The 14,061-nt window shown below is 39.1% G+C and overlaps 2 protein-coding genes across 2 annotated transcripts; both read right to left on the minus strand.

Moving 5' to 3' along the window:
* Positions 1-974: 974 nt before the first annotated feature.
* LOC103300952 (olfactory receptor 7A10-like) lies at positions 975-1,937 on the minus strand. Its single transcript, XM_054718322.1, has one exon. The coding sequence runs from the start codon at positions 1,935-1,937 to the stop codon at positions 975-977; it is 963 nt and encodes a 320-aa protein (XP_054574297.1).
* A 6,899-nt stretch (positions 1,938-8,836) lies between these two features.
* LOC103300953 (olfactory receptor-like protein OLF4) lies at positions 8,837-9,805 on the minus strand. Its single transcript, XM_008157881.2, has one exon. It carries the CDS (start codon positions 9,803-9,805, stop codon positions 8,837-8,839), a length of 969 nt encoding a protein of 322 aa, XP_008156103.2.
* Positions 9,806-14,061: the final 4,256 nt, after the last annotated feature.

The following is a 14,061-nucleotide window of genomic DNA, read 5'->3' on the forward strand; positions in this document are numbered from 1 at the left end:
TATATATATCATCAATAGATGATAACAATATAGTTCATTCCTTATCCCTTTAGTAGTTAAGACAATATTTACAGTAGGAGAACATGCTTTATTTAGAATAACAGAGGGACTCCCATTTGTAGGAAGCAATGAAAGTTTTCAAGGGAAAGCAGGAAGATAGTTCAGTAGGAAACATCAATACACCAAACAAAGCACTACAGTGATAAATCCCTTTGCACATGGACACCAATCTTACATCTATCAATAATTAAACTTATACCATGAAAAAATACTTTGCATTGTAATCAATGTATGCCTAAAGTTTTTGCTTCCTTATATTTAAAGTCATCTCTGACTCTAAGGACATATTATGTCAAACAATTAGGACAGAATTAGAGATATGGGCTTGATTATCAGTATAATAATGACTATTATAAGAATGTGGACACCAAGTGAAATAAAATACAGGATCCTAATGAGGGAACACAGCCAGATGACCTTGTACAACAAACACTATGTTAAAGTCTGCATTTTCAGAAAGAGCAGGTATGGTAGTGATATATGAAGAAATGATGTATAAAAGGGGTTAAACTGTGCTCTTATATTTTTCTCTCCTATGAAATGATACAAATGGCTTTGGTTACTAAATGCATTTATTTCATATAAGTAGTACAACTCATGATTTTTCTTTTAGTAAAATGAAAGAAAAATTACTCAGTATGATAGATTGCATTTCAAAAGAAATTGTTCTTACGAAATCCATGTAGTCTCATGAGATAAATGGGAATTTCCAAATATTTCATCCAAGGTTGGGAATCAACTTGGGAGAGGAGAAAATGACATAGGAAAAGCTGTTAGATATCAGAAAGTAAAAAAATTCATAAAGAGATTGAATTAAATTGTATAGAAATCAGAGAAACAGAAACTCTAGGAATAAACAGAGAGAGTAAATTCTACATCCACAATATCTGGCTCTGAGGCTTTGAGTCCAGCTATCATGTGCATTTCCTCAGCCCTAGAACAATTGGTACTTTTATAGCTACTATCACAACAAGTCTTTTGAGAGCCCGTTTTATGTCTTTGTTCCTGAGACTGTAGATGAAGGGGTTCAGCATGGGTGTGAGCACGGTGTACATCACTGAGGCTGTTGCACTTGAGCTCTGGGTAACAGCAGAGCTGAGGTACACTTCTAGGCTTGTACCATAAAACAAGGAGACAACCGAGAGGTGAGACACACACGTAGAAAATGCTTTATACTTCCCCTGAGCTGATGGAATTCTACATATGGAGGACACTATCTTAGAGTAAGAGTAAAGGATACCAACAAGGGGACCACCACCCAAGAGCACAATTCCAAAATACATCACCATGGTATTAAGAAAGGTGTCAGAACAGGCGAGTTGGACCATCTGTTTGATTTCACAAAAAAAGTGGGGGATTTCCAGGTCTGGACAGAAGGTTAGTCTCAACACCACTAAGCATTGTAACAGGGAATGCAATACACTCATAATCCAGGACCCCAGAACCAGCAGTCCACAGAGCCGAGGGTTCATGATGACCATGTAGTGCAGGGGGTGGCAGATGGCCACAAACCGGTCATAGGCCATCACAGTCAGGAGGAAGTTGTCCAGTCCCGCAAATAGTAGGAAAAAATACATCTGGGTGATGCAGCCTCCATAGGTTATGGCTCTGTTTTGTTTCTGGATGTTCCACAGCATCTTTGGGATGGTGGTGGAGGTGAAACAGATGTCTACCAAGGACAGGTTGGAGAGGAAGAAGTACATGGGTGTGTGGAGGTGGGAGTCTGAGCTGACGGCCAGGATGATGAGCAGGTTTCCCAACACAGTGGTCAGGTACATGGAGAGGAAAAGCCCAAATATGAGGGGCTGCAGTGCTGGTTCCTCTGATAATCCCAGAAGGAGAAATTCTGAAAATACTGTAACATTCCTTAGTTCCATGTGGTGGAGGTGACTACCAGGATATAGGAAAAGTGACATTTCCCAAAACAAGCATTAGTAACAAAGTATAAAAGCTGCCATCTATATTGTAGAATTAAGGAATTAATTTTCCAATTTGGTGTATGGCATGGTATCCTTTAGGACATCCCTAGTGCCATTTCTCACTAGAATTTCCTTTTCCATGAGAAGGCACATGAAGAATTCTTGGTTCTTAACTCGATTCTTTCAGTGCGAAAAATAAAAGTAAGAAAGCAATACATGTAGGCTCAGCACTCTGACTATAGTTAATAATACTGTATTATGTGTTTGAATATGGCTAGAGTGTAGATTTTAATTGTCCTTATCACAAGAAAAAAAATTGTAACTATGTGTGGTGACAGATGTGAAGTGGACATTGTGGAGGATATATTGCAATATGTGCAAATACAGAATCATTGTGTTGTTCTCCTGAAACTAAAATAATGTTTATGTCAATTATACTTTAATTAAAACTTTTTTAAAGCAAAAGGAAAAGATCAAGTAGGACTGACTTACAGAATAGACCACATGAAATTTATGAACTTCATTCTTTCTCCACAGGACATTTATACATATATAAAAGAACGAAATGGAAATCTGTTTGTTTAACACACTCCATTACTTTGTTAGGAAGAATCCAATAAAAAAATAGAATAAGAAAATATAATAAACAATATTGTGATAGTCTGAAAGGTGACAGATGATTACTAGACTTGGTGTAGCAATTACATTTCTAATGTATATTAATGTTGAATCACTATAGTGTACACCTGAAACTAATACAATATTGTATACAAACTATACTTAAACAAACAAAAACAGAATAAAAACACTTTGATAACACTATCAAAAGTAAAGAACTTTCAATTGTATAATATAGTGACAATTATATTGGATGTCAACTATATTTTAAGTTAAAATAAATTAATTAATCAAGTAAAGCCAAAACTTAATGCAGACAATTTTAAATAATACTCTAAATGGCTTACAAACCCACAAATTTTATTCTTATAGGTAATGAAATAATTACAAAGTGAATCTCATGACCTTACTCTTTTTCATCTACCAAGTAAATATAAGGATAGTAAAGGATACCAACAAGGGGACCACCACCAAGGTGAGGGAACACACTGTGAAATGTATGTCTCATGCACTGTGTTTGCAAGGGTGTATTTGCAGCTTTCCTTTGTCTGGACCTTTCTCTCATGTATGGAAACATAGTCTAATATGCCCCATCATACAATTTTAAAAAGGCTCTCACATCAATGTATATTCCTCCACAGTTCATAACCTGTTTGTCTATTCCTGTTAGTTGATAAAGTCCTTGAACTGATGTTCTACTTCTACTGGAAGGACTTTATACCTCCAATGCCCTTTCTTAATTTGTCTTCTATTAGTACCATTTATTTGTCAACATTGGCATCTGCATTTCTGACTGCAGTGTCACTTTCCTTTGAGCATCATGAATAAATACATTAATGCATTAGTAAAGCCAGCCAACAATCACAGTGATTACAGGTACCTGGACTATGTTCTAAGGTAACTTCAGGTACAAGTTCTTGGCTTCCTATGTCTCTGATCCTCTCCTGCCATGTCTGTTGGGCTCTGGGACTCACCTGCATGGGAACTCTGAGAGGAAGGTTTCCCTGTGAAGGTCCAAATTCTTGCCTGGATGGTTGGTGATGCAGACCAGAGCTCTGTCCCAGACAAGACAACAAGGAGTCAAGCATTGGTCTCCCAGACAGATTTAGGACTTCAAAAGCAACCACCACGTTCCTTCCAACCAAAGGTTGCACATGCTGAGGGTCTGCAGTAGAGTTGTGATTTACATGCTCTTGGTCTGCTCATTAGGCACTCTTACTTCTTGTAACTCTTACCTGTAAGCACAGGATTCCCCTGGGCACACTGGTCTGGACAGAATGGAAACTGTTCCTGCTGATTCTCTGTTCCCAGGAGACTAAGTAATAAGCCAGGTGAGTGCAGTTGTGATTAGTCCTTCATTAAATGCCCTGCTTCCTGACATCTACATCTTCCAGCACCTCATCTTAACTCTCAGTCAAAATTTCTAGATAAATGGACCTCGAGGGTATTATGCTCAGTGAAAGACAAATACCATGTAATTTCACATATATGTTGAATCCAAAGAAAGAAAACAAAATTGAAACACACTCATAGACATAGGGAGAGGACTGGTAGTTGCCAGATGAGAAGGGGCTTGGGAAACTAGGAGAAGAAGGGATTAAGAAGTACAATTGGTAGTTACAAAATAGTCATAGGCTGTATAGTACAGCATAGAAAATCCTGTATAGTTGTTGGTGATCAAGCCAGCAGGAGAGGGCAGTTGGGAGGGACCAGGCCTGCAAGGGAGGGCAGTTAGGGGGGACCAGACAAGCAGGGGAGGGCAGTTAGGGGTGACCGGGCTGGCAGAGGAGGGTAGTTAGGGGAGACCAGGCCTGCAGGGGAGGACAGTTAAGGGTGACCAGGCCAGCAGGGGAGCAGTTAGGCATTGATCAGGATGGCATGGGAGTGGTTAGGGGGTTATCAGGCTGGCAGGCAGAAGTAGTTAGGGGCAATCAGGCAGGCAGGCAGGCAAGTGGTTGGGAGCCAGCAGTCCTGGATCATGAGAGGGATGTCCGACTGCCCGATCAGGATCGGGCCTAAACGGGGCAGTCGGACATCCCTCTAGGGGTCCCAGATTGGAGAGGGTGTAGGTGGGCTGAGGGACACCCCTCCCCCCCATGCACGAATTTCTAGTATAGTCAATAATATGGTAATGACTATTTATGTGGCCAGTTGGATACTGAAAATATCAGGGTAACACTTTGTAAAGTATATGATTGTCTAAGCACTATGTTGTGCTCCTGCAACTAATAAAAAAAATATTGGAAGTTAACAGTATTTGAAACAAGTCTGATACTGAGAAATTTGTCTGACTGGTCTTTGGGTCTTCAAAGCATAGATTTTTGGTGGGGACACAATCCCTGATATTTTTAGAAAATGACTATTTCCTTCTTTAAGAAATGGGGGATATTTGTTCCTTTCGTATAAAACCTTGGGCTCTATGCTATTTGGTTTCATGACAGAACAATTAGGAATTTCATAGATATAGCACAAGTTAGGAACTGCCATTTAGTCCCTCACTATAAAATGTTTATTAAATATAAGGGATACATTTAGATGTTATGCACCATAACCCAGCTTAGCACATTATAACAACTGGCAAATGTATGTTTTACCGACATGCATTTTGTGAGGTAGTACATCTATACTAGTAAACTACCTTCTCCAGTACAGAAATGGGGCAAAGAGGGATTTAATGTTGTGCTCAGAGGTATAAGCCAAGAAAGGGAAGGGGTTTTGATTGGAACCAGTCAGGACACTTCCAGTTCTGAGATTCTGGGGCAGTGGTTCTCAAACAGAGATGACTTTGTCCCTGGGGATATTGTAATGTCTGAAGGGAGCCTGGGAAACACCAACAATTCACAGGACAGCACCCAGCAGGAATAGTTATGCAGCTCCAAGTATCAATAGTGAAAAGGTGTGAACACCTATTCTAGACCAGCACCTCTTCATTTTAAGGCAAACAGATCACCAAAGTTTCTAGCTCAAATGCAAATTCTAATTGATCAAATCTCCACAGGGCCCAGAGACTGCATTTCTGACAAGCTCCCAGGTGATGTTGATGCTGCAGGTTCTCTTGGTCTGTGGACCACACTTGGAGTAGGTGGGCTGTGGCTGTGTGTCGGAGTCTGGTGTAGGTAATTTTAGGTCTTCTCCACCAGGAATCTTCTGTGTATGTAATTTTGAAAGACAAGTTTTTCTCTCACTCTTAAGAGGAGGATAAATTCTGTGTTTGATTATTTTATATTAGGGATTCTGGTGACATCAAATAATTTATACCTGGAAAAGGCTTTATAGTAGGCAGAATAAGGGCCTCAAAAGATGTCACAATCCTAATTCGGAGAACCTTGGAATGTGTTATCTCACAGAACAGGCTTACTAAAATAGTAGAAATAAAATTTTTAGCTAAGGAGATTAGCTCAGATTACCCAGGTTGAACTAGTGTCATCTCAATGAGCCTCTAAGTATGGAAAGAAGTAGAAGAATTGGAGTCAGAGAGACATTTGAAGATGCTATGTTGCTGGTATTGAAGATGGAGGAAGGGCCATGGGCCAAGGAATGCAGGTGGCCTCTATAATCTGGAATAGGAATTGAGAATAGGAAAGGTTTTGGAATGGGATTGGAAAGGGATTTCATTCTACCCTGGATCACTCAGAAAATCCAAGCCCAGCAGTCCTTTTGTTCTAAGCCCTTTATTACCCATTTCAGGCATCTGCTCTCTGGAACTTTAAGATAGGGAATGTTTTGTTTTAAGCCACTAGTGTGGTAATTTGCTACAATAGCAATGCGAAACTGATATAATCATTTATCCAGTAAGATATTGTTAGAAGGAACTGAAGTTAAGCCTTGCAAATCATTCAGCTAGCTTCCCTTGGGCAAAGGTATTTTGGGTTGAAATCCCACATTATATAGAAAAAATTAGAGCTAATTTAAAGCTATTGGCCCCATAGATGGTATAAAAAAATTCCCATCATGCAAATGTAAATGTGGTTCTGACCTTGTGGCCTTTCAGGCATTAAGATAGAAAAAATAATTCATTAAAATTAAGGTCACACATTTCACTTTAAATCTGTGTCAAATTTTCTATTTTTTTCTATTTCATGTTAATTCACACATTTCTTTTTTATTTATATATTCTTCAAATTTCTCTCAAGGTTTATTTCACAATAATAGATGGGATTATGAATGAGCATGTGTGTATGTACATATATATGTGTTAGTGTGTACATGAAATATATATACAAGTGCACACACATACACACACTGCTCACGCTTGAACATTTTCTTTGGACTCAACAAAGTATTTTTAACATTTTATTTATCCCTTGCAGCATCTGTTTGAAGTAAGGTTTATTATTCCACATTATCTTCAGAAAGAAGAAAACTGAAGACATGTGGAGTACATTTTTGACAGTAACATAATGCAATTAAAGCTTATTGTGCATCATCTCAAATTACATATACCCACTATATATTCTTAATTTATATATGGCTTCTTTAGTTCAGCAAATTGTATATTTAAAATGTTTGCAGTTTGTTTTATGCAATTATACTTCAATAAATTAGTTAGAATTAAAAATTCTAGTGATTGATAACCCATGTCAGATCAAGAGCACAGGTAGCTGCATCACACAGGACAGTGGTGGTGAATAGATCTTATAACTGGGAAGAAAGCAAGGCTTCATATATAAATATGGGAGCTGTGATTTAAGTTAAGGCAATTCACATTTGACAAACTATTTTTACATAAACTGTAAGATCAGCACAAACACACATATATATGTACTAAATATCACACATTGATTGAAGAAAGAAGTGCAATACAGATGCACAAAACATCATGAAAGAGGTTTAGAAACATAGCGAAGCGACTCATGATGAGCCCAGAATAATAGATCAGAACAATGTCCCACCATACAATCCCATTTGATTATGAAGTCATTATAGTCAAACAAGTCCTTTTAGGATGGCTTATTATATAGCAACAGCAGTCTGATGCAATAATAAAAGCAAACAAAACTGAGATCAATTATAATCATATGCTTTTCCCCATTGTAGGCATTTGTACAGATATTTGAAGGTAACATTCATGATTACTTTGTGATGGAAGTTTATTTCAGATAACTGCATTAAAAGGTATCTCCATTGAGGTTCCCTTGCAAGTAACCAGAAAAGGTTGAAAGAATATGCATGTTTGTGCAAAACTTATGACATAGTCACAGAACTGGACAGGAATCCAAGCTTCCTAGTGTGTCATCCTTTGGTATACATATATGACATATCTATAGATCACATATTAGTATACATAATGAATGATATGGTTAATTCCCTAACCTTTAAGTGGTTATGACAATAGAGTAGGGTGAGATGCTTCATTTAGAACTATAGAGGGAATCACAGTGGAAGCAAGAAGATAGGTCAACAGAAAGCATCATTATGACAAGCAAAACATCAAAATAATAAATCCCTTTACATATGAACACTGACCTTACATACAACAATAAGTAAACATATACCATGAAAAAATAGTTTTCATAGTCAGAAATGTATGACTTAAAGTTTTGCTTCCTCATACTTAAAGTCATCTCTGACCCTAAGAGCATATTATGTCAAACAATTTCTAGATATTTGTGTTCCAACATTGACTAGAATTGGAGACATGTATTTGATTTTCAGTGACTATGGTAAGAATAAGGACACTAAGCTAAATAAGATACAGGGTCCTAACGAAGGAAGAGAAACCAATGAGCTCTTATAACACACACTGTCTGTTAAAGTCTACATTTTCAGAAAGAGCAGTTATGGTAGTGATATATGAAGAAATGGAGTACGAACAGGGTTAATCTGAGCTCTTATATTTTCCTCTCCTATGAAATTATATAAGTGGCTTTGGTTACCAGGTACAGTTTATTTCAATTGAAGTAGTACAATTTGTGGGTTTTTTTTTTAGTAAAATGAAAGAAAAATTAGTATGATAAATTTCATTAAAAAATGTTCTTAAGAAATCCATGTAACTTCAAGATAAATGGGAATTTCCAAATATTTCATCCAAGGTTGGGAATCATTTGGGAGAAAAGACAAACCACCATGGAAAAGGTGTCAGATATCACAACATCAAGAAATTGATAAAGCTATACAATTAAATTATATAGAAATCATAAAAAAAGAAAATTCATGAAAGGAGCAGAAAGAGTGCATTCTACTTCCACAACCAGATGTAAAAATCACGACATCTGGCTCTGAGACTTTGAGTCCAGCTATCATGTGCATTTCTTCAGCCCTAGGACAATTGGTCCTTTCATAATTGCCCTCCCAAGAAATCTTTTCAGAGCCCTCTTTATGTCCTTGTTCCTGAGACTGTAGATGAAAGGGTTCAGCATGGGTGTGAGCACGGTGTACATCACTGAGGCTGTTGCACTTGAGTGTGAGCTTTGGGTAGCAGCAGAGCTGAGGTACACTCCTAGGCTTGTTCCATAAAAAAGGGAGACAACCAAGAGGTGAGACACACAGGTAGAAAATGCCTTATACTTCCCCTGAGCTGATGGGATTCTACATATGGAGACAACTATCTTAGAGTAAGAGTAAAGGATACAAACGAAGGGACCACCACCCAGGAGCACAGCTCCAAAATACATCACCATGTTATTAAGAAAGGTGTTGGAATAGGCAAGTTGGACCATCTGATTGAGTTCACAGAAAAAGTGGGGAATTTCCAAATCTGAATAGAAAGATAGTCGCAACACCATTAAGCATTGTAACAAGGAATGCAGGGCACTTATGATCCAGGGCACCAGAACTAACAGTCCACAGAGCCGAGGGTTCATGATGACCATGTAGTGCAGGGGGTGGCAGATGGCCACATACCTGTCATAGGCCATCACGGTCAGCAAGGCGTTGTCCAGTCCTGCAAATAGTACGAAAAAATACATCTGTGTGATGCAGCCTCCATAGGTTATGGCTTTGCTTAGTGTCTGGATGTTCCACAGCATCTTTGGGACGGTGGTGGAGGTGAAACAGATGTCTACCAAGGACAGGTTGGAGAGGAAGAAGTACATGGGTGTGTGGAGGTGGGAGTCTGAGCTGATGGCCAGGGTGATGAGAAGGTTTCCCAACACAGTGATCAGGTAGATGGAGAGGAAAAGCCCAAATATGAGTGATTGCAATTCTGGTTTCTCTGATAATCCCAGAAGAAGAAATTCTGAAAATTCTGTGACATTCCTTAGTTCCATGTGATGAAGGTGACTACCAGGATATAGGAAAAGTAACATGACTAATTTCCCAACAAGCAAGCGTTAGTAACCTAGCATAAAAGCTACCTTCTATATTTTGGAATCAAGGAACTAATTTCTGTATTTTGTATGTCTGGTCTCCTTTAGAATATCTCTAGTTCCATTTCTCATTAAAATTTTCTTTTCCACTTGAAGATGCATGAAAAATTCTTGTGTATTACTCAGTTCTTTCATTAAGAAAAAATTTAAAAAAGGAATGTTTGTGGTGTAACATGGCGAGTACAGTTAATAATACTATTTTGTGTACTTGGAAGTAGCTAGAGTGTATATTTTAATTGTTCTTATGACAAGAAAAAAATGTAGCTATTGTTGTGACAGATGTTAACTAGACATACTGTGGAGGTCATAATGCAATATACACAAATACAGAATCATTACATGGTACTCCTGAAACTAATAAAATGTGTTATGTCAATTATTCTTCAATTTAAAAAATTATTAAAGAAATGGAGGTAACACTGTAGGACTGACTGTTTGGACCACACAAAACTAATGAACATTATTCATTCTCCACAACCTTTTATAATACATGTAAAAACTAAATGAAAAACAGTCAGTTTGTGTAAAAATCTCCAATTCTTCTTAGAAAGAGTCCAATCAAAAAATTGAATAAGAATATAGCCAACAGTCTGGGAGAGGCCACGTGCCCCTGGGTCTGGGTGAGGCCACGTGCCCCTGGGTCCGGGTGAGGCCATGCACCCCTGGGTCTGGGTGAAGCTGGAACCCGGGTCCGGGTGAGGCCGTGTGCCCCTGGATCCGGGTGAGGCTGGGTCCCGGGTCCGGGTGAGGCCGTGTGCCCCTGGATCCGGGTGAGGCCACGTGCCCCTGAGTCCGGGTGAAGCCGTGCCCCTGGGTCCGGCCGAGACCAAACCAGAGGGAGTCGGACCTGCATTACCACCATTTGTCCACCATCCAGAGCTGAGGGGTCAGTGCTGACATGTACACATAAGGAACTGGTGGACATTGATATTGGGTCTCAAAAGAACTGTTGGTCCAGAAAGAAACTCACTACAGACTGATTCATTTGCCTGTCAGCATAACTATTATTGCTCATCTCACATTCAGTTCTTATAAGTATATCTCTAGTGACACATGATCTCGCTCATCTAGGGGAAATGATGAACAACATAGACTGATGAACAAGAACAGAACCAGAAACAAGGAGGCATCGATCGGACTATCGGGCCTCAGAGGGAGGATAGGGGAGGGTGGGGGAGGGGGAAGAGATCAACCAAAGGACTTGTGTGCATGCATATGAGCCTAACCAATGGTTAAGTTCAACAGGGGGTTGGAGCATCCATGGGGAGGGGTGTGGGATGGGAATGGGGGGATGAGGACAAATATGTGACACCTTAATCAATAAAGAAATTTAAAAAAAAAGAATATAGCCAACAATATTGTGATAAGTCTGCACAGTGACCGATGATTACTCGACTTGGTGTGGCAATCACATTGTAATGTATATAAATGTTGAATCAATATGTTGTATACCCGAAACTAGTTTAATATTGTATACAAACTATACTTACATAAAAAATGAAACAACTTTGTTTACACTATTCAAAAGTAACAAACTATCTGGTATAACACAGTGAACGTTATATTGGTTGCCATCTATACTTTAATTTAAAATAAATTAATAAACAAGTAAAGAAAATAACTTGCACAAACAAATTTTAACACAGACTTAAAATGGCTTACAAACCAACAAATTTCATTACTCATTCTTATAGGTAATTAAATAAGTACAACGTGAAACTCATTATCTTACTCATTTTCCCCTACCAAATAAAAAATTTTTAAATGTGAATAGCCAAGGTGAGAGAACATACTGAGAAATGTATGTCTCATGCACTGTGATTGCAAAGGTGCATTTGCCTCCTTCCTGGGTCTGGATCTTTCTCACCCATATAGAAACATAGTCTAATATGCCCAATCTTAAAATTTAAAAAATGCTCTCACATCAATATATATTACTCCATAGCTAATAACCTATTTGTCTATTCCTGTTAATGGATGAAGTCCTTGAACTTATGGTCTACTTCTGCTGGAAGGACTCTACACCTCCAATGCCCTTTCTTAATTTGTCTGCTATTAATATCATTTAATTGTCAACATTGGAACTTACATTTCTGAGTGCAGTGTTCACTTTCCTTTGAGCATCATGAATAAATACATTAATGTATTCGTAAAGCCAGCTGACAACCACAGTGGTCACTGGTACCTGGGCTATGTTTGAATGGTTCTGTGGTGACTTTGTGTATACGTTCTTGGCTTTCAGTCTCTCTGATCCTCTCCTGCCATGTCTGTTGGGCTCTGGGACTCACCTGGATGGGAATTCTGAGAAGAACCTTTCCATGTGGAGGTCCAAATCCTTGCCTGGATGGTTGATGATGCAGACCAGAGCTCTGTCCCAGACAAGACATCAAGGCGTCAGGCATTGGTCTCCCAGACGGATTTAGGACTGCAAAAAAAAAAAAAAAAAAAAAAAACGACCAAGTTCCTTCCAACCAAAGGTTGCACATGGTGAGGGTCGGCGGTAGAGCTGCTATTTACGTGCTCTGTGTCTGCTCATTAGGCACTCTTACTTCTTGTTACTCTAACCTCTAAGCAGAGGATTCCCCTGGGGGACACTACCCTGACAGAATGGAAATTTTTCCTACCCATCCTGGTACCTAGGTGACTATGTAATAAGTCATGTGAGTGCAGTTGTTATTAGTCCTTTATTAAATGCCCTGCTTTCCTGAAGTCTATGCCTCCCACAACCTCATGTCAATTCTGAGTTAAAGTTTCTGAATGGATAAAACTAGAGGGTATGATGCTCAGTGAAATAATTCAGTCAGAGAAAGACAAATGCCATATGATTTCACATATTTATCCAATATAAAGAGCAAAATAAAGAAAAAAAATTCCAACAGACTCATAGACAAAGAGAACAGTCTGGTGGTTGCCAGAGGGCAGAGCAGGTTGGGGAACTGGGATTAAATGGTAAAGGGATGAAAAGAGAAAATTGGTAATTATTAAATAGTCATGGGGAAACTGGCTGGCTTGTCTCATTTGATAGATCCTTGGTCCAAGGACTGAAAGGTCCCGAGTTTGATTTCTGGCCAATTGCACGGGACTTCTTTCCAGGTTTGATCCCAGCTCCTGGCCGGCATGCGTGCTGGAGACAACTAATACATGCGTCTCTCTCACATGGATGTTTCTCTTTCTCAGTCTCTCCCCCTCCCTTTCACTCACTCTAAAAATCAATGGGACAATATCCTCAGGATGAACAACAACAACAAAGTAGTCTTAGGAATATAAAGTACAACAAAGGGAATATAGTCAATAATATTGCAATAACTATGTATGAGGTCAGTTTGGGACTGAAATATCAGAGGGGGACACACTAGGTAAAGTATATGACATTCTAACCACTATTTTGTACACCTGAACCCAAAACAAAATAATACTGAAAGTAAACTGTATTTGAAAAAAGTCTAATACTGACAAATTTGTCTGACTTGTCTTTGGGTTTTCAAAGCATTGATTTATGGTGGGGACACAACCACTGATATATCTAGAAAATTACTTTTTCCCTGTTTAAGAAAAGGGAGATATTTGTTGGCTTCATGATGGTTTAGCCAAAACAATTAGAAATTGTTTATTATACTATAAAATGTATATTAAATATAAGAGATACATTTAGATTTTATGCACCATAACCCAGGGGAGCACATTATAACTATTGCCAAATGGATGTTTTGCAAAAATGCATTTTGTGGGGTAGTACATTTATAAACTACCTTCTCTAAAATAGAAGTGGGACTCAGCTAGATTTCATTGTAAATATATACTAGAGGCCTGGTGCACAAAATTTGTACATGGGGAGGGGAAGGGGTCCCTTAGCCCGGCCTATACCATCTCCAATCCAGGACTCCTTGGGGAATGTCTGACTGCCGGCAGTCAGTCATCCCTCTCTCAATCCAGGACCACTGCTCCTAACCGCTCACCTGCCAGCCTGCCGGATTGCCCCTAACCACCTCTACCTGCTAGCCAGGTCACCCCTAACCGCCTCTGCATGCTGACCTGATTGCCCCTAACTGCCCCCCACCCCCCGTGCCAGACTGATCACCCCGTCTCCCTCTGCAGGCCTGATCACCCCTAATTGCCTACCCCCACTGGACTGATCACCCCCTAACTGTCATCCTCTG

The sequence above is a fragment of the Eptesicus fuscus genome, chromosome 6, assembly GCF_027574615.1.
Source record: "Eptesicus fuscus isolate TK198812 chromosome 6, DD_ASM_mEF_20220401, whole genome shotgun sequence".
Lineage (NCBI taxonomy): Eukaryota > Metazoa > Chordata > Mammalia > Chiroptera > Vespertilionidae > Eptesicus > Eptesicus fuscus.

Coding starts and splice junctions, on each gene's coding strand:
- LOC103300952 (XM_054718322.1), bottom strand. CDS start 1,937: ATGGAACTAAGGAATGTTACAGTATTTTCAGAATTTCTCCTTCTGGGA.
- LOC103300953 (XM_008157881.2), bottom strand. CDS start 9,805: ATGGAACTAAGGAATGTCACAGAATTTTCAGAATTTCTTCTTCTGGGA.